Source organism: Prionailurus viverrinus, chromosome F1 (genome assembly GCF_022837055.1).
Source record: "Prionailurus viverrinus isolate Anna chromosome F1, UM_Priviv_1.0, whole genome shotgun sequence".
Taxonomy (NCBI): Eukaryota; Metazoa; Chordata; class Mammalia; order Carnivora; family Felidae; genus Prionailurus; species Prionailurus viverrinus.
Window position 1 is genome coordinate 23,341,399 of NC_062577.1, and position 21,641 is coordinate 23,363,039.

Sequence of the window (21,641 nt, forward strand, 5' to 3'; positions counted from 1 at the left end):
TGCCAAAACTGGAAGTCCTTGGAGTAGTTATTAAGGACAAGCTCATCTTCTAAAGGGAGCAAAGGTGTTTGAGTTGGGGCAGTTCACACACCCAGGTGGGTGCTTTGCTTTCTTCTCAGGGCATGGTGTTTCTGGTCTAGCCAAGCCACTGTATGCATGTGGCTGGGAGAGGATGTTCCACAGTTTAGAAAGAGCCTCCTCTGGGGGCTCAAGTTGCTCCCACAGGAGGGCCCCTGATATAACTCTCTTCTTTCCCACATCCATTCCTGTCAGATTTCAATACTCATGAGAAATCAGAGAACATTGCTGGATTGCAATGGAGTCTCAAACCACCTGAAAGGGATTTTGATTTCTCTATTCCTTGAGAGGATAGACATAAGGGAGCCAAGTACAGAAAATCCTAACTACTTAAATCAGGGTTAGAGCCATCAGAAATATCCCACTAAACCCATAATCTGTGTTAATGATCATAATTAAGAGGACCTGCCCATTCTCATTAACATTGTCTCCATCATGAGCTTAACAGAATCAAGCCCACAAGGGAGCCCGATTTCTCATGTGAGGGAAGCAGTAGAGGGACTGTTACTTAAGGCCTTCTGAGAACTGGAAGTCCCCCCAAGTGTCCTTAGCAATCGCATCTGCATCTGCTAGATTTGGCATGGTGATGCCTCAGCCAGCTAGTCAGCCAGCCGCAGACGCTGGCCAGCTTTCAGAATAACCCTAAAAACTACAAGTACTCCAGGCAATATGGAAGCTCTCATTTCTCATGATGGGAAATGCAAGCAAGTTTCTTCCCTCAGAGCACCTCCAGGGCCCAGACTTAATTCTCAATGTGCTGCAACACCAGGCTATTCTGATATATCTTTGGCTGGCTAACTAGCCAGATGAAGCATCACCATGCCAAATCTAATAGATGCAGATGAGACTGCTAAGAACAAGAGCATCAAAATAACCATCTCCTTCGAATAGCCCTAAAAACAAATGGTCTGGTTATGTGAAGACCAGACACGAAAGGATATAGCCCTTTTCCCTGGTCTCCTAACTACCCAGATGTAAAAAAATATATATGCATAGAGTTTCACACTCTCTGGACAGAAGTAATGTCATTCACTTCTGAAATGAAAATAGAACTGGCTCCAGCTGCAATCTAACAGATTGTCAGGAAATGGATCCTTCATCATCTACCATTCCCTATCTCCCTCTTTCTCTAAGAGCCCCATGGCTAATACAGTCCCAGAAGTCTGTCAAACAGCCTTTCTTACAAAGAGAGGAGACATGGCATGGTGCTCGTGCTTTTGATACAGAGACAGCAATGGCGTCTGTCTTTGAATCTCTATGTCTCTAGTGATACAGCCCCAGTGAGGTAGTGGCTACGACAATCTAGTACCTGCTCAAGCTAGCAGAGGCCTATGAAGGAGTGCCACTCTGAGCAACACAGCCACTCAGTGTGGCCTCAGACACTAAGGACTGTTGCCTGGGCCCCGGGACCTTATCTTTCCATTCAATCCCTGGGGACCCTCTCTGAGGCCTACTTAGAAGTGATTGCATTTACTCCCAATCCCTGAAATTTTCTCCAGGGCCAGGATGCTGCTCACTTCTAACTTCCTGAAGCCCAAGGGTCCATTCTGACTCCTTCTGCTTCAATAGTTTGAGCACCACCAGGAAAGGTCTGTATTTTTAGGGCAAAAACAAAGTCATCCACCCTACTAGGAAGGAGGAGTTCCAAACTTTAGGAACACAAAAGCCTATCTGCTACCCTGACAGTGTAGTCAGGGCAATACCTTTTATTCCTTCGGGATGAGTTTCCACTTTCTTCCCCAGCAGAGAAAGGGGGACTTTAAAAAAAAAAAATTATGTTTATTTATTTTGGAGAGAGAGAGACAGAGTGCGAGCAGGGCAGGGGCCAAGAGAGAGGGAGACACAGAATCTGGAACAGGCTCCAGACCCTGAGCTGTCCACACAGGGCCCGACACAAGGCTGAAACCCATGAACCCGTGAGATCATGACCTGAGCCAAAGTCGGACGCTTAACCAACTGAGCCACCCAGGCGCCTGGAGAAAGGCAGACTTTTATTATAGCAGGGACACATACACAACATGCAAATGACAAGTCCTCCCAGGTCTTCCTGACACACAGAAACACAAAATTCAAATTGAGCTTTTAATGGCTCGCTCTTTTGCAACAGGAAATGATGTGCCATGACTTTGAGATCTGACCCACTGGTCCACTGCACTTGATAATCGTTATGCAAACGAATTACTTTTTAGTGAGGATAAAACTTAAGTTTGTCTGCCATTGAATTGCCCAGGAAATTGGAATAAAAATAGGTTCTCTTTTTCTTCAGTTTTTAAAACAATTTTAGGCATCACTATTGCTAAAATGTATTAAGACACTTATCTGTTACCTTTGACAAGTTCTGATGAATATTATTTTACTTTTTCAGCTTTTTATGGCTCAGTTATCCTGTTCTGCCATCATACAGGAAGGCACACCATGAAGCAGGGGATGGGATACAGAGTGAGCACTGTGGTTATCTACACTCAGACCCAAACTGCTAAAATCTTTTAAGTTTTATTCTGCTTGTCACAGCTTTTTTCTCTCGTCAGGCCACCGGCTAGTTCTTATCTGCTGTCAGTGGGTGAGTTTTCTTCTTCAGTGGTTATGCTGCTTCTAATCTATAACGTAGGGAACGAATCCGTAAGACAAACTAGCACTGCATGTCGAGGCAGGATAACTTAACTTTGAATGAGGTTTTTAGGTGCCTCTCTGTAAAACTTGAACTTACAGAGTTCAAACTTACACTGCTTGAACCTTAGAACATTAACTCAAATGAAAATTTTTAGGGGTGCTCTTTTCTCTTGGACATTCTTCACATTCTGAATACGTGAGGTTTCCTATATATGGTTTTCCAAGGTGAGTGGAGTGCGATTACATATGTATTCTCAGAGATTGCACTGGTTAACATCTAATTCCATGCATACAAGTATGAATGTGAGCACCCCCTCATTTTTCCTTCTGTGTGCCCTCCCACTCCTACCAAATACTGCCCTGTCCCCTTCTCTCCAAGTGTTCATGCTGACAGTGTATTGTGATAAAATAAAATTGGCATTTGAAGTTGGACCACCCCACCGAATTCCTCTTTTTTTTTTTTTCACTTGATACACTTGGAAAGTCACATAGCTTCTCTGAACCTCAATCATTTAGTTAAAGAAGAATGAGGATTATTTTTAGATATTATATTCTCCTTAGGTGTTAAGGTGTTGTGAAACTTGAAAGTGATCATGCTTGAAAAAACATTTTCTAAAAATGTCATTATCCTAATGTAATATTCTGGTCCTTGTTGCTAACATTTACTGAGGTAGTCTGAGACAAACACTGAGCTGGCTTTATAGTTTTTTATCATTTAGTCTTCACAAAAAGTGTCTGAAATTATGCTAATTTATTCTCACTTTGAGACCGAAGGCCCTGATGCTGATAAAGCCTAATTAGCATGAGTTCACACAGCTAATGAATACTAGAGTAAGGGTTTGAGCTCCAGACACCAGCTCTGGGTCTCCATACAATGGCAGAATTCAGGTATTTTGGCTCGTGAGGGTCAGGTAAAGAGAAGAGGCAACTCAGAAGAGATTATGGAAGGCTTTTCAGATCACATGCTTCTGTGTGGCTATCTCTCCACATTTCTCTATGGGCATAGAGGCAGCCCTGGCCCCCAGTTCCCATGGCCAGCCTTCAAAGTTCTACTTGAAGAATAATTCAAACTCCCTTCCATGTAGAGGAGTTAGACTCACCTCCCTCACTGGCCATAATGAATTCCTGTGGTTGCCCATATGTAGCTAATTTTTTGGCTACATGGAAAATTTTTTGGCTGCATGGAAAAACTGCAATTTTTCCATGGTGGAGTGGGGCAAGCCAGGTTCTGACACTCATAGAAACATATCTGGTGCTTCAGTCATCCCAGCCAGCAGTTGACAATCTAATAGAAAGCTACAATCCAAACTGCTTCGAGAGCCAAAGCCACCTGTCTACATTTTCTTTGCCTGCTCATTCCCTGCAACTATGCACCTGTACAATCTCCCTATGCCCCAGGATCAAAAGGGATATTGAGTCATAATCTAATAATCTAAAAAAAAACATTCAGATATGACTGCAATCTCCTGTTGGAGCTTTCCTTATAACTTGTACCATGTGAGCAAAATAGGATTGCCAAAGAGTAGACTATAATCTGAGGCTGAGAGGGGCTTAACGAGGTTCAGCATCTTCTCTGACAGATAAAGTAATCAGGGTTCAGGGACTTGTCAAAGGTCACATAAGCAGGAGGTGAAAGACTAATTCAAACCCAGGTCCAGCTGGAGCCAAAGCCTGGCTCTTGCCCCCTGAGCCACACCGCTTCTTAGACAAATCCTCACCACTCGTTCCCCTGTGTCCTGGCCTGCACCACCCTACGCGGTCAGGACCTCAATACCGTAAGTGACAAGATGAAAGACGCTGACTAAAATATCCCTCGAGGTCACTGTTTCCTCACCCTGACTCATGGAAATAGGAGAGATGCCCTTAAGGCATACACACCCCTGCTTCAAAAACCAGAGACTGCGGCTAGCAGCCAGCTGAGACAGCATTCCCCAGTTTCCTGCAGAAACAGTCTGTTTTTAAGCCAACATCAAATGTGCTTATTCAGGAGGACCCCTTCTCCCCATCCCTCCTTACATCCCTAAAGGGAGTTTCTATTTTCCATTAATCTTTATTCCCCAGAATTTTATTCCCAGGATTGTCCTAACCTAGGGAAGAAACTAAGGGTTGGAGTTAACATAAAAACATGTGCTTCTCATTTGATTGTCTGGAACATGAGTTGTAACCTGTCCAACTTCAACACTTGAAATAGAAGCACAGCATGTACTTGAAAATACAATTAATGCTATATTCCCATTATGTCCCTGACTGCTCAAGATCTCTGGCTCCCTACTGATTCATCAGACCCAAAATAAATGCCAGTCTGGCATTCAAGGTCTTGTGTCAGCTGTATCTCCAGGTCCTCCTATTCAAGGCTGGTTGTTCCCCCACAAAGTCCCTGGCATGGCAGGCAGGCTGTCCCTCCCTCAACATTTCTCCTTCTTGGTTCCTTGGCTCATGACCGAAACGCCCTCTCAACCTCTGTGCTCCTCCTCTAATTCCATCATTTCTTTTAAAACTCAAAAGAAAAGACTCCAAGAAGCCCTTCCCGGCCAGCCCCTATACCTACATTTCTTTTTGTTAGTACCTAGGCAGTAGACCATTTCCTGAGCACCTCCCAAGGGTCATCAAGCCCTCCTCTGACCCGAATGTACTGAGCCCTTTCTTGTCCTAGGCACTGTGCCAAATGCTCTGCCGATCACCCTATTGCTCTGCTTCCCTGATACAGAAAACCTCCTCAAAGAAGTTGTTTATTCTTGTGTCTCAATTCCTGTCCTCTCACGCTCTTTTGAACCAACTTCAAAGAGACTCTTGTCCTCACTCTGCACTGAAATTGCTCTTTTCAAGGTCACTAATGATTTCTACGCTGCTAAATCCAATGGTCAATTTCCAGGGCTCTTCTTCACTGATCTCTCAGCAGCAATTTGTACAAGAATCTGACTGTATTCTATCTATCTTCTCATAATGCATAAGTTTTAAGAGAAGTTAGATAATATCCCCCCCACATCTCTTCATATTTGATCTTATGAAATAAAGACTGAATAAATGTATGTACACATACACATAAAACCACTGTAACTGTGTCCACTACAACTGTAGGCTGACATAAGTGTGGCTACTCAAATAACTGGTGCTGCTGGTAGCAATGTGTTTTTTTCCCCAAGTGGTGTATAACTTTCATAAAATTCTAAACAAAGTACAATGTTCCTTTGATATAAATGGTTAAATATTAAATGTACAGCAAACTGTACTAAGGTTGTTTTATAAAGCAGAAATAGAGTCTAGGGGCTCCTGGGTAGCTCAGTTGGTTAAACCTCTGACTTTGTCTCAGGTCATGATCTCGCAGTTCATGGGTTCAAACCCCACATCGAGCTCTGTGCTGACAGCTCAGAGCCTGGAGCCTGCTTCGGATTCTGTCTCCTTCTCTCTCTGCCCCTCCCCCACTTGTGCTCTGTCTCAATCTCTCTCTAAAATAAACATAAAAAATTTAAAATAAAGTTAATTTCTAAAAAAAAAAAGAAAGAACTATAGTTGGGACTCAAATAATTCAAATAATTATATATTTTTTTCACTAAAGTGAATACTTAACATTGAAAGTTGTATGGGACATGAGAGAAGTCTTTTTGTGTGACACTGTCCCGTACATTGCAGGATATCTCAAATTCCCAGCTCCTGACTGTGAAATGACAGTAGCCCTCAATCATTATAAAAACAAAAAGTGCCCCTTACAATTTCCATAATGCTCCTTAGTGGGTGATACCATGTAGAGAAGATGATTTTCCATGGTCTCTTGGTTTCTGCACAGCTCATGAGCAGAGATGATGGCTGACTTTATTCTGAACTATCTTTTCAGGGATGTTTGTGTAGCAAACAGATTTGAAACCTGGAGGTAGTGTCCCCTTCAGGGCCAAGGGTAGGTACGCTTACTGTGCATTACAAAGATGCTGGTTTCCTCAGCCTGGGTTCCTCTCCTGTCACACGACCTACGGCATTTGCAGGTATCTCTGGCCCTTCCACATTGTCCTGGGGAAATGAGACTCAGGGTGCTGGGGCAGGAAAAAGCAGATACTCTGCCTACTCTGACTACTGTGAGTAATATAGGTCTTTATCTATGACCCTAGAGGTTCGTATCTTCTGCCAACATCCATGATGCTGTGGTAGACTCAGTTGTTGGCTCATAAACTAGGTAAAATTCAGATACTTCACAGTTCTTGACAACCACTCCACTGACACTCACTAGAACTACACGCTCCCTCCAAAATCTAGAATCTAGCCTTGACCTCTCCCTGAACTCCAGGCATTTCTAATTAATTGCCTTTAATACTTGAATATCAAACAGGCATCTCAAAGTGAAAGTGCCCCATATAAACTTCTTATCTTTCCCACAAATCCTTTTTCTCCTGAAGCCTTTGCCAACTCAAAACTATGCAAATACATCTTTCCAGTTTTTCAGACTGAAAATCTTGGTGTCATTTTTGATGGCATTCTTGCTCTCATATTATTACACATCTAATGGTTCTCTCGATCCTTTTGAAAAAAAAACATGTGAAATCTGATGACTCCTCACCCTCATCACCTCTCCTCCTGGTCCATAGCACCATAACACCCCACGTGGATAACTGCCATAGTCTTAACCAGCGTCTCCCCCAGATATCTGCATGTCTCACCAGCTCACTGTTCAGGTCTCTGCTCAAACATTGCCATTATCACATCAGGCTTCAGTGATAGTCTCATTTAAAATAGCAACCTCTCACAGGCCTGGCACATCCTAGTCCTTTTCCCTGTTTCATTTTCTATTTAGCCTTTACCAGCATCTAATATATAAATGCTCATTTTTAATTGTCTTTCCCCTTCCACTAAAATGTAATTATTTGTTGAATGAATGAATCAATCAATCAATATAATCACATAATCTGACAACACACCCCTATCATTCCAAAAGTAAAAAATGAAATAGTCTTTAGAACTGAACTGCTCATAACATGTGTGGAGGGACAGGATTAAATGCCATGGAACAACTAACAAACAACACTAGAAACTAGGAAGCCTGGGTTCAGTTGCTAGTTATGTCACTGGCTAGCCCTGCACTACAGGGTAAGAGAATAACACTGACCCAGTTATTTCATTCACTAAACACACATTCCCCACCTATCCCATGGGTTGTGATAATTGTCATATGAAATAAGATATCCACAAGAACTTTGCAAACTGTAAAGTGCTGTGAGAATTTTGTTTTATGGTTTTTATCTTTAAAACCCTGCATTTTAATTCCAACTGCCATAGTCACAGCCTGTATAATTTTGATCTCCAAGCATTCCTGCACATTCTTGTATTTTCATCTTGTCTCAAGCAGTTCTGTCTGTATTAAATGCATTTGCCCCACCCATACCATTTCCTCCAGCTCAGATCCCTTCTACAAAGGCTCCCATGGGGATCCTAAGATGGAATTTCTTTCCAATTTCCCTATATTCCATTGGAACGTTACTGTCAGGCTTTTCAGGGTATGCCTTTTATTAAAGGCGTTCCTGTTCTCTAGCAGCTCCTGGATTGCAGGCAGTGGGACGTGTTTACCTCCATGACTCCCACAGCTCCTAACACAAGTGCAGTTACAGCACAGACTCTAATTGGTTGAATGAGCCCAACCTATCCAGGTGCAAGCCAGAAGCAATGTATTCTTTCTTACCATGGCCCCCTAAACCTGCTCTGTGGAACTGATTTTCTTTGCTCCTGGGCCAAAATCTCAGTCACTCAGATAATAAAGGTCCAGCCTGATACACTCATCAAATAATCCAGCCCAAAGAGACTCTTAAATATGGAGAACAAACAGAGGGTTACTGGAGGGATTATGGGAGGGGGAATGGGCTAAATGGGTAAGGGGCATTAAGGAATCTACCCCTGAAATCATTGTTGCACTATATGCTAACTAACTTGGATGTAAATTAAATAATAATCATCACCATCATCATCATCTAGCCCAATTCACATAAATTTTCTAAACTCTGAACTTTTGTCCAGTTCACAACTCCTCATCTCCTAGTTTGGGATGCTTTAGGCTCAGAAGTCCGCAGAGGTGGTGGAGGTGGCTGAGGTGGCATGTGGTCAGCTACTCTCCCTTCCTCGCTTCACCTCTGCCCACTATCTAGCTGCCCTACCCGGTCTGTCCCAGGTTGGACTCAGAGAAAAAGAGACTGGGGAAAGGAGCATGGTCTTATGAGGCTGATATATTTGTTCATGCCCTCTGCATGATCCTCTTTCCAAAGGATACCTCTGTCTTCCTCAGAGATTGTCCACTGAGCCACCTGAGTGCTGGCTAGGCTTTCTCCACATGGCCACCTGAGACTTCCCCTTTGAGCCCCTTAGGTCCCTTTGCCCCTCCAGGGTGCTCTCTAGGGGAAGAACCCTTGAAGAAACCCAGGCCTGCTGACTTTCACAGGGTTCATATGCAGCCTTTGGACACCACCGCCATTGCCCTTCCGTCACTCCCTCTGTACCACTTCTCCCCACTCTGCACTAAGCAGGCACAACCCCATAAGAGCCTCTTGCCACTGGACTCCCAGGTGAGAGTCAGACATCGGCCTTCTGTCCCTCTAGGTAACACATGTCCTGCTCTCTGTGTAGCACTCTTGGAGCCCCTGTTGCATGGCCTGGAGTAAAGGGAGTGCACCTTTATCCCTCTCACTAGCCAGTGGGGATGGTGCAGAGAATGCATAGGACACTGACAGTTCTCTGCAAAGAAATCCCCATTTTCCAATCTCTTGTCAACCTCTACTTCTTAGATGGGCAAGAGGTGGGTGGTGAGCAAAAGCCAGCAGCATGACTCCAGGACTTTCCTTTAAAAGTCTGACATAGACCTCCCGCACCTCCCCTTGGAATGACAATGGGATTTACCACCAACAGTTTTATGACTAGCCTTTGAAATTCAAAGACAGAAGGGTGAGTTTCAGTTAAGATCCTGTTTTAAATGTTTGTTAAATTCGATACCAAAAATGGAAAATGACAAGATATGGCTCCAAATGAGTCCACTACTCTTGAGACAAGTCCAGAAGCCCAAATCTAGTAAGAACAGATCATCTGATGGATTCTTAAGCTCCTTTCTGGGAAAGTCTTCAACCAGACTTTCAACCAGAAGCCTGGGGAAGCAGTGAAGGAACTGTCCTTGAAAGAAGAGGTGTTAGGTGGTATAGCTGTGATGGACACTCAGAAAAGAGGACCATGCCATCCAGGAGTTTGTAACAAGGACAGGAACAGTAGGGATAATCAGTCCAGGATTGATTCTATCCAGGATAGGGCCCTTTTCTGATAGGAGGAAACTGCCTCTGCTGAGGACTGTCTGTGGCAATCCTAAACTCCTTATTTAAACATCAGTATTGACCTGCAGCTCCTTTTTTTTTTTTTTTTTCCCCCAAACAAAGTAGAAATTCCAGTAGGGATGCCCAGTAGAAATTCCTGGGTATATGCTTCTCACCATCTTAGGGACTGGACTAAGGAGAGAAATAGAAATAAGCATAAGGGACACTAAACTACCATCATTCAACTATATATATATATATATATATATATATATATATATATATATATATAAAAGAAACAGAGTAAGTACAACTTTCTATTACCAAAAAGTTCCCTGGTCTTCCCTGCCAGTTCTCACTATGTGCTCTACCTGAAAGACCACTGCTCACCCCTACCTGTCCAGATCCCACCATGCTTAAAGGGTAGCTTCAATCTAACTTCCTGCATATAACAGTCTTGGTTCCCTTCAAGGTGGAAGCAATTGTTCCTTCCTCAATCTGATGGAAATTTGTACCTCTTTTATTACATGTCACAGTCCCCACCCCCTTCCCTCCAACACACAATGTGGCCATTTGTGTGCATCTTATTTCCTCTACTAGAACATAAAGTTCTTGAGGGCAGTGGCGGTGTCTTACCCACCTTGATATTACCCAAAGCATATAATAAAAGCATTTGAGCACGATTCATGCTCACAGTAGGTATTCAACACATGTTTGTTGAATGAGGAACACAGAGGCATTGCAAAAAATGAAATCTCAGGTATACTGAATTCTCAGAGCCCCTTGTTTGCAGCTCAAATGAACAAGATCTGAAGGTTCACTGTCGTCAAAAGCAAACGCTGGCCCATCTCCAGAGGGCATCTACCCCATCCTGGCTTCTGCTTCAAAGTTTCCCCTAAGTCCTAGTCGCAGCCCTCTTGATCTTTCCCTGTTTGCTCATTAAAGTTAATTTGGGACATGAAAAGATCTAGGACTGAATATTTCATTAAGGTCTTCTTAATGCAGCAACTGCAGACAAAATGTAAACATAGGACAGAGGTTGCCAGTATGAGGCCAACGCCTGTAGCACCTGCTTAAACCCCAACTGCTCTGTTCACTGACTGACAACTTCAGTCAGCTTTGGGGATACTAAGAATACCAAGAGAAGTAGATTATGTCTCTTCATGAGTCCTCAAGGAGCTCCAAGGCTCTCCTTCAGGGAAGGGGGAGGACCATAAGGAAACAGCAATTTGTATGGAAATAGTCTAGTCTAGAGTCCTGGGTGTGGACTAAGATGATTGCTTACAATATCAGCTACCATTTTCTGAGTTCTTACTGCATATCAAGGATTGTGCCTAGTGTTTTTACATGGATTGTCTTTTCTAAACCTCACAGTAACCCCATGAGGAGATATTATTATTGACCCTATATTATACTTATGAGGAATAAATGAAATTCCAACCATGGAATAAGAGATTCCAACCATGGCAGAGTAATCCTAAAGTCTGTACTATTTTTTTTTAATTTTTTTTTTCAACGTTTATTTATTTTTGGGACAGAGAGAGACAGAGCATGAACGGGGGAGGGGCAGAGAGAGAGGGAGACACAGAATCGGAAACAGGCTCCAGGCTCTGAGCCATCAGCCCAGAGCCTGATGCGGGGCTCGAACTCACGGACCGCGAGATCGTGACCTGGCTGAAGTCGGACGCTTAACCGACTGCGCCACCCAGGCGCCCCTTTTTTTTTTTTTTAATTTTTTTTTTCAATAAAGTCTGTACTATTAACCGCCTCACTCTATTGTTTCTTAGGATCTCTCAGAATGTTCTAATCTTAGCAGGCAAGAAAGATTATAACCAATAACTGGTGCACTTGATGGTGTGGCTTTGAATGAGGTACCGGTGAGGTGCGACCTTCATTTTTCTTAAATTGGGGGATTTAAGAAGTGAATTTTACACATAAGTGTAAAATTCACTTATGAGGAATGAAAGAATAGAGGTTTTCACATCAACCACTGGTGCTATGAGAACCCACGGACAATTTTGACTTATGTGACATGCCAGATGGCATATGTCAAATTTCCAAGATTCCACAGGACTATTTGTAAAGTTTTACAAACCTGGGGCTGAAGGGGTATAAATGTGGAGAGCATAGAAACACAGTAATGTGTCACCAGTCTCAAGTCCCATAACCTTCAGTTCCAAGAGACATATATTTATTTCAGTGGAAATCTTAATTTTGGGAAACATAAGTTACTCATTCCTATGGAAATATTTTCAAAGGAGGAACTGGGGTCAGGACCAAAAAAGGAACACAGAACCATAAAATAAAAGGTTAAAAAGAAGTCCAAATATATCAATGATCACAATAAGAGTAAGTATCTTAAATTGCCCTGTCAAAGTAACACAGATTTTCAGAACAGGTTAAAATACAAAGTTAAGGTAAATGCAAGACATACTTACACAACAGACAGCAGAGGATTGAAAACATACGCATGTAAGTATACTATAAAAATAATAAAAGAAAATAAGATATTAAAAAGCTAATATCAAACAAAAGAAAACTAAAGATGAGAACCATAATAATTAAAAGGGAAAAATATGATTGTTTTTTTTTAGAGTTTTATCTTTTTTTTTTTTTTGGTAGTGTTTATTTATCTTTTGGAGAGAGAGGGAGAGCAGGGGAGGGGCAGAGAGAGAGGGAGACAGAGGATCTGAATCAGGCTTTGTGCTGACAGCAGACAGCCCAATGTGGGGCTTGAACTCACAAATTGTGAGATCATGACCTGAGCCAAAGTCAGATGCTTAACTGACTGACCACCCAGACACCCTTGTTTTCTTCTCTTATATTCACTTCACCAAAAGGATATGACAATTGTGAATTTAACATATTAATATTGGGCAGCTATGTGCATAAAATAAAAACTGAAAAAAATAAAGAGAATTTTAAAAAGAAGTAAAAAGAGAATGAACAAATCCAGAGTCATAGTAAAAAAAAAACAAAAAAAAACCATAATACACCCGTGTCAGTAGTCCTCATAAAAACCACATAAATAACACATAAAAATTAATAGGAATGTAGAATATTCAAATACTTCTCATGGAATATTTATGAAGAACAACATATTTGTAAAAAGCAAAAATAACATCAACATAAAAAGGATAATTTAAAAAGGCTGTGGCAAATTAAAAGATGTTTTCCTAGATAACTTTCGGGTTAAGTAGAAAATAAAAAGACATGTAAAAATTATTGAAAAGTAAGTGGTGATGAGACCACTCCATATATCAAAACCTGTGGGATGCAGCCAGAGTGAATTTAGATAAAAAATGAAGTGTCCTTGCCATTTCCCTGAGCCTTCAGACTCCCTATATTAGAACTGCATCATTCAATACAATGGCTACTATCCACATGTGGCTAAATTTAAATCACTAAAACTAAAAATTCAGTTCCCTAGTTGCACTGGCCACATTTCAAGTTCTCAATAGCCATAGCTGGCTAGAAGTTATCATATCGGACAGCACAGATTATAGAAAATTCCCATCTTTGAAGAAAGTTCCATTTGGCAGTGTTTCTTTAGAGTCTGCCAGGGAAATTCCAGTATGTCAACTTCACTGACTGTAAGCCACCATGAAGTCCAGGTTTCAATTGGCCAACCTAGTTGACTTTTTACATCATTCCCAGTGCTTAAGCTGCATATTAAACCTAGAACGGCAGGAAAGTAAACTCATATTGATAACTGTGTCTCAATCAGCAATCCAATTTTACTTCACGTGGTCAAATATCCATGCTCCCCACACTCTTGCCAAAACTGATTTGTGGGGCCTTGTAATTCTTTTGGTGTATTGGTTTCCTCTTCCACCACTTCAGACTAGGTCCTGTACATACATGTCTGGGCTCTGTTGAGAGCTAGTCTTGTTACGGACATGGATGCATTAAGAGTGATGTGAGTGGGTCCTACAGAGACTGGCATCCCCTTGAACAGGACTCTCCCTGGTACAGTCATTCAAAAGTGGTCATGCAGAGGAAGCCTTTTTCTCTCAGGTAGGAAGAGAGGTTTCCTCCATCAGAAAGTCAGATCCTAAGGAACTGGGGAGGTCAAAGTTCTCAGCCTCACCTCTTTTCCCATCCCATCCCAGTCCTACTCCTTCTCCCATAAGTGCCCTTGACTTAGCATTAAAGACTGATGGTGCAAGCACTTGACTGACCCTGCCATTCTAGAACACATATATCCTGGTTTCTTAGTCATATCTGCCCTGCAATGATAAGAAATGAAGGATTCCTTAAAAGTTGGTATAAAGGCTTTTGAAAGCATGGCACTAAAACCTTCCCTGAGTTACTAGCAGTTTTCTAGGACATATCTAAGGATAATTCTGATTAAACTTGAACCTCCCTCATGAACAACTCCTGTCATTGAAATCTGAAATGCCCTCTTCACACCACTCAGCATGACATTTACTAATTCTACACAATTCTGTAATGTATATTTGTATATTTTCTATGTACGTGTGTATCTGTGTGTACTACACATTTAATTATATTGGAAGCTTTGTGAGAACAAGATTATCTCACAACATTTAGTAAATTCGTGTTCACTCACTTCCTGAGGACATTCTTGCTCACTCTGGCATTTTGTACCAGACAAGTGGCAGTGGCTGTGCCTGAGGCCCCTTGAGAATGGGGGTGGTGGGAGGAGGTCAGGTCTGGGGGAGTCTCAGTGTGGAACAGCCAGGACATGAAGGACCTCCATGGGCTCCTGTGATCAAGCAAAGTTCCCCTCATGAAACAGCTGTCCAGGTACTCACTGTCCACAGACTCTGGAGCTGTCTGACAGTTCTGCTAATTATTCACCAACTTTGGCTTCCTTCTCAGCTACTCGTGGGCAGTGTACCACCTGGTTTGGGATAGGTGATTCCCATCTTCAGAGTCTGAAATCAGGATGTTCATGTTTTAATGAACAACACGTAGTGCTGGTGCCTGGTCAAGGTGGCGACCTGACGGAACCTGAAGTGGGGCTGCTTTGTCCCCATACGTGCCACTTTCAACCTCGCATTGCTCTTGGGTCAGTACTGTTATTTTCTCATTTCCTCTGATCACTGCCTCACAGCTGCCAGGAATGGCCAAAGCTGAAGATAAATGTGGTGGTCAGTTGATGGACATTTAGGCTCTTTCCATAATTTGGCTATTGTTGAAAGTGCTGCTATAAACATTGGCAATGAGAAAGAATGAAATATGGCCTTTTGTAGTAACGTGGATGGAACTAGAGAGTGTTATGCTAAGTGAAATAAGTCATACAGAGAAAGACAGATACCATAAGTTTTCACTCTTATGTGGATCCTGAGAAACTTAACAGAAGACCATGGGGGAGGGGAAGGAAAAAAAAAAAAGAGGTTAGAGAGGGAGGGAGCCAAAACATAAGAGACTCTTAAAAACTGAGAACAAACTGAGGGTTGATGGGGGGTGGGAGGGAGGGGAGGGTGGGTGATGGGTATTGACGAGGGCACCTGTTGGGATGAGCACTGGGTGTTGTATGGAAACCAATTTGACAATAAATTTCATATTTAAAAAATAAAAATAGCCCAATTTACTTTTCCACATCAAATAAAAAAAAATGTGGTGGTCAGGAGATAAGTGGTATCTGCTTTTCCCTCAACATCTACTATGTCTATTAGACCCACAGCACTGAGGTACTGGAGATAACACTACTAGTGACCCCAGTCTTTTCTGACACCTGCAGTCCATTCTAGGTAGAATTGAGCTACTCAAAAAAACACACCAGCTCTTTGATGATGGTAAATACTCAGTGGAGAAATGGGCTTTGCTGTACTGAGAGCCAATTCCCCTCAGAGCAGCTCAACAATTCCCCAGGTCAAGACAAGAACCACAGAGAGTACCAGAGATTTCTCCTCCCTAGTCCGCTGTATCACAATGTCATACTCTTGCTTCCCTTTATACTTCCTCTCCTTGACCATTCCAGCTCTTTGAAGTTTTCTGGGTGTTTTGACCACTAGCTAAAAAGGAAAAATTGTGGGGTGACAAAATCATTCCCTATACAAACCCCCCAAGTGTTTCCCTCCCACCTCCTCCCCCTCCATACTCTCTCTCTCTCTCTCTCTCTCTCTCTCTCTCAACTTAAAGAATACAGATGCCACAGTTCTTTCCTTTCATTAATAGAGAAGCCAAAGTTCTACTCATTAGGTGGACATCGGGACTGGAATCCTGGTTTCTCAGTTTCGTCATTTTTTTTTTCCACTTCACAGCCCTGCTTTCATAAAGCTGGGGTTTTGCAGTGGTTATCATCAAGTTTGGAACTACAGGCACTTATTTTTCTCTCATTTTGCTTATGAATTTTTCTAAATTTTTTCTATGAAGTCTATGTGTTAGTTTTGCATTAGCTTGGGTATTCTAGCCACAATAGCAAACACATGTGAAAATTTCCATAGCTCAAGAAAAATAGCTTATTCCTTGTTTATTTATAGTCCAAAATGAGTGTTCCTGAACAAAAGTATATGTTTCCTAGAAGGAGTAGTCCAGGAAACCTGTTCCTTCTAACCTAGAGTTCTTCTATTCTCAACAACATATAGTAAGCTGTGATATTTTGTCTAAAGCCAGAGAAAGGAAAATAACATGGAAGAGTATGTAAGGGAGAATTTAATGAGTGAGACCAGGAAGTAATCTGTATCATTTCCATTTATACCCTGATTGGCTAGAACTCAATTGCAAAGCAGGGTAGGAAATGTAGTTTATCAGTATGCAAAGGAAGAAAAGGATATGAATATAGTGATTTGCTGGCCAATGTATGCCACACTTGTGTAAGAAAGGAAAGTTGAAATTAAAATGGAATAAGGAAGGCAAATCCCTCTGTAATCTTCAGCTCTCTCTCGTACAGCACTTTTATACTCAAATCCTCACTCTCCCACTGTCAAGAAATGGCCTTCATCCTCAAGGGCATGGACAGACTGGGTTTGTTTTTTTTGTTTTTGTCTTTTTGTTTTTGTTTTTGTTTGTTTTGTTTTTTTGTTTTCTGATCTTAAGTGGGTGTAGGAAAGAGATACTGGTCAGGGCTCAGAGTCAGTGCTGTGACTTGGGTGTAAGTCCTCCTCCCCACTGGGGGTGCTATCAGCATATAGGTGCTGCCTTTCTGCCCCACAGTATTGCTTGTACTCTGATTATGCAGAAGATTGTGATGTCTGCATTCTTTATCTCAAGTGATGACCTTCCTCCTCTTCCACACACCTATATCATTGTCAGAGTAACTTTATTCCCTGTACCTCTTGCAATAAATCCAGAACCACTGTGTGCCCAAGGGCCTGACTCATGTTCCCTGTACCTTGCTCTTTACCATCCCTCTATATGAAGACACTTGCCCAGGATGTATTACCTCAGATGCAGCTGGCTATCTACCACTGCCGATAGACTTTTCCTACTTATAAGTATTAGGCATATAGCAAATGTAATTAAAAAATAAAGTTGATGAACTTATTCACATTAAATATAAATAGCTCACTGAATCTATGTCTGAAAATATTTGCATTTTAACAACAAAGTACACCTTAACATTCCCAAATTCATCTCAAAAAGTGGTTTTTCAAGTTTATCTACTATCCAGTAGAGAGAGATTTGGGGGCAAATGAGGGGCTTTCTTGGTGGGTCCCCAAATCTGTTACAGAGAAATGAAGTGGCCAGGTAGGTACTTAGTATGCGTGTATGTGAGCACATCCCCAAATGTTTACAAATTTTTATTTTCAGGGAGAATATATTTTCTTTCAATATACGGTCAAAGATGTGAGTAAGCGTTCTTAAAAAATACACAAATATTTGTGAGTAACCAAGGCTGTTTCTGGATAATCTACAGTTCATGCACCACTCTACTGCTTCTCTAAGCACTGGACAGAAGCAGAAGAAAGCAGGTCATGGGAGAGAGGGACAGTGTGACCAGAGCATCTCAAAGGCCCAAACACAGAGCTCAGGAGAGTGCACATTCTCACAGGTACATACTAGGAAATATTCACCTTCCTTTTTTTGGCAGAAGTCAGTTTGCTCCCAGTGTACTAGAATGGAATGGAACAATGAGACTCATTACCAAAAGTGTAGGCTCTTGTCCAGAACTTTGAATTCTCTCTGGGAGCAGTGGGCAGAGAGAGATGATAAAAAGAGGTAGAAGTTAGCTTTGTATATGTAGCCTACAACTTGAAGGGCCCTCAATAGAGAGGAGAGCAGTGAGGTCCTGAGTTTTGTCCTCACTCCTTAGGAAGACAGACCTATAATTTCATGGGAAAATTTATAGGGCATATATACCCAGGGCTGTATCTTTTCTCCTATGGACTGTATCAGGCCACAGTGGTCTTTAAGGCCATGATAGTCAATGACTCTCTCCTCTGTCCTTCATGCCCTCCCAGGCATAATGGAATATGGGCCAGGCTGTGGATAATATCCTACGGAGGTTTGCTGAAGATAGTGACTGGTTCCATCTTAACAATTTATGTAGTCTTCTGTCTTGATGATGGGATGGTGTTGATGAACAAGAAGTACCCACCAAGATTTATGTACCCCAAAGAGTGGCAGCACCTCACGATGTTCATCCTCTTCACCCTCAATGGCTGTGTAGATGTCATGAGCAAGAACTTGCTACCTCAGAGGTGTGTGGTCCTAGAGAAAGGTACCCTGGTCCTGACCTTCTATGTGCTCCTGCTGCTGTTGATGTCACACGTCCAGGACTCAACCAGGATAGAGCTTCAGATTCATTATCTGCTCATCGTGGTGGTGTTCCTGTTGATGCTGGTGTTGACCATAGAGCTCTGGACTCCTGACACATTTCACCTCTTGCTGATTGAGACTTTTCTGTTTCTGACGATGGGCTCCTGGCTGATACAGGGGGGCTTTATTCTGTACAGACCAGTCACTGGCTACCCATGGCAGGATGATGACATCAGTGACATCATGTTTATCACCACCTTCTTCTGTTGGCATGTGATGATCAATGCTTTGTGTCTGCTGGGAATCTATGGAATCTCTTCCTTTTGGCATCATTGTTACCATCCCAGCTTGAAGCTGATGGAATCCAAAGAAGCTCCACATCACAAGGGCACTACAGGACCCCTCTACAAATTGCTGCGGGAAGTGGAACAGTCAGAGAAAGATGACCAGGCTCCTCTCCTTTCAAAGAGCTCTCCCTGAGACAGGGCCTAGAATACCTGGCACATTGTCCACTCATCTTTTCCCTTGTGTGTTCTCTCAGACATGTGCAATGTACCCTTTTCGGTCCCCAGTGAAGGTAATGGCCATGAAGGAGAGCAGTTGGTCTCCATCTGCTGGTACATCTCCTGCCCTTGATCTTCTAGTTGCTGAGGAGATGAGGAGAGAGGAACCTGAGAAAGAGATGCTGATGGGATTGGTGGGGTGGTAGAGAGAGCACCAGGGGAGTAGGAAAGTGTAAAAGCCATGGGGGGCAGAGGATGTGATAGAAGGGAGGCCTTCAAAGGGAGGAGAGCAGAGTCTAGCAGTCATGCCGCCACCAGCTACTTCTCTAGGATTTTACTCAAGGAATAAAAACTTCTCATAAATCAAAACTGCAATATTGGGTGTTTCTGTTTTCCAGCTTAAGTGACAACACCATGTGGAAACAGATGCAGTACAATTCACTTATCCCACCTCGTTGAAGTGGTAAGAACCTCATATATATTTTTGAATTTGGGTAGATTCATATCATTTCAAATTTTGCACATAAAGTGAAAATCAGTAATTTCATATCACAATTTTTCAAATTTCCATAAGCCAAATTTTCATTAAATGCCACCACATGTCTTATTCCTGACTTCTAATCCAGGCAAAGCAAGCTTATAAGCTACTTGTTTAACTACCACCAGTCCCACCAGCAATCTACTAGATCCTAATTTATTATGTACTACTCTTGTGCCTTTGCCATATAATAAGGTGTACAATTTAGAAAATGCCAGTGCCGGTCACATATTTAGTACACAGAGTTATTTTTTTACCCAGCATTAAATCTCCTTGCACTGCTACCACCAAGAATTCCTTCTCCAGAAACATTTGTTATGTTCCTTTGACCTGTAACTCTTCAGCAACTCATCTAATTGTGCTTTGTGATTTTGCCCACACTGCTGATACATTCAGCTCTGTCCTATTTCTCATGAGGAAGTTTTGCCTCACTGAAAGGTAGTCTCCTTAAGAATGGAGAATTTGTCATATCCTAGTTACCTAATTTGCTTTGCATATTCCAGGATATAACATTGTCCTCTATGTGGTTGATACTTAAGGAAGTTTCATTTTCTTCCAGAGCCTCCTTTTCCTGTGTCTCCTAAATATAATGTTTGACTGCTCTGTGAACTCTCAGGAAGGCATCTACAGTCTAAAGTCTAAATCATCTAAGCAGTGTGTCCACTCACTTCCTGCTCTGTGTGTAAAATAAAACCTCCACTGACCTATTTGAAAAAGTTTCTCTGTATGTTATTGCTTAGTTTATCTGCATAAGGTACCCCCTGTTGGCTTTCCAGAAGTTTCTACAACTAAGACTCTGCTGGGCTAATTTGCCCAAAGACTCATGGCTGGCCAGAGTCAGGACAGAAACCTAAGCTGGCAGGTCTGAAAGTCAAGTGCCTGCTTCTGTAGCCTGGGCTCCACTGACTTCTCTGCAGAGGAGGGGTTGACTGATCCAGACAAGGAATGGGCAGAAAGTTGGCAGTGAGGATACCCACTGTGCATGAGTAGAACAGTGCAATTACCCATGCCCCTCCTCCTAAAGAGTATGTTTGTCTCTACCCCCTTGGCTCCTTGGGGTATGAAGAGGCTGATAGGCCCTTGCACTTCTGGCTGGGGCTTATATTTCTAGATACAGGCCAGAGCACAGCCAGGAACAACATGTTTCTTTGAGTATTTCTAATCCTTCTTGTTTCTCCTGTTACACTTAGTTCCTGAGTGCTTTCCCATTAGTTTTCTTTGGGGCTCCCAATTTTTTTATTGCCATTTTAATATAATCATGGTAAATGATGAAGAAATACAGAAAACAACACATTGGTCTTAACAAGTTATTTGTGCCCCATTTCTAAACTGCTAAGGAAATCTCTAATAATAAATGAATTTCTCCTAACATAATACATCATAAAACATACCTTCCAGGCAACATACTTGCATTTACAGAAATGTTTTTATGTATGTATGTATGTATTTATGTATTAATTGATTTTTATTTAAGTTTATTTATTGATTGATTGAGAGAGAGAGAGAGAGAGAGAGAGAGAGCGTGCGCACAAGTGGGGGAGGGGCAGAGAGAGAGAAGGAGAGAGAATCCCAAGTAGGCTCCTTGCTATCAGTGTGGAGCCTCACACAGTTCAATCCTGCAAACTGTGAGATCACGACCTGAGCCAAAACCAAGAGTCAGACATTTAACTGGCTGAGCCACCGAGGCACCCCAGAAACCTACTTAAATTAAATATACTTCTAATCAAAAAATTCTCCATGTTATTTTAATTGAATTCAGTAAACTTATTCTAAAATATATCTGGGAAAGAAACATAGAGAAAACCCTAGGTCTTTTTTTTTCCTAGAAGAAAAAAAATGAGGAATAAATTGCTTTACCAGCTTTCATAATACATTATAAGAATTCAGTCATTAAAACTGTGGTGTAGGAGAAAGCAAGTATCATCATAGAGCCTTAAATCAACATTGTGTAATGTGACAAAGTCTCCAGAAACA

General features: G+C 42.0%; 2 protein-coding genes across 5 annotated transcripts in view; one reads left to right on the top strand and one right to left on the bottom strand.

Moving 5' to 3' along the window:
- RGSL1 (regulator of G protein signaling like 1) overlaps positions 1 to 21,641 on the bottom strand; it is a 158,876-nt gene that overhangs the window by 118,853 nt on the left and 18,382 nt on the right. The gene's annotated exons all lie outside the window — the stretch shown is intronic.
- Positions 18,270 to 19,106, top strand: LOC125155189 (transmembrane epididymal protein 1-like). The gene has a single exon (XM_047840177.1). The coding sequence runs from the start codon at positions 18,285 to 18,287 to the stop codon at positions 19,104 to 19,106; it is 822 nt and encodes a 273-aa protein (XP_047696133.1). The 5' UTR covers positions 18,270 to 18,284.

Bases quoted from the DNA above. Each gene is read 5' to 3' on its own strand.
- LOC125155189 (XM_047840177.1), top strand. From the start codon at position 18,285: ATGATAGTCAATGACTCTCTCCTCTGTCCTTCATGCCCTCCCAGGCAT.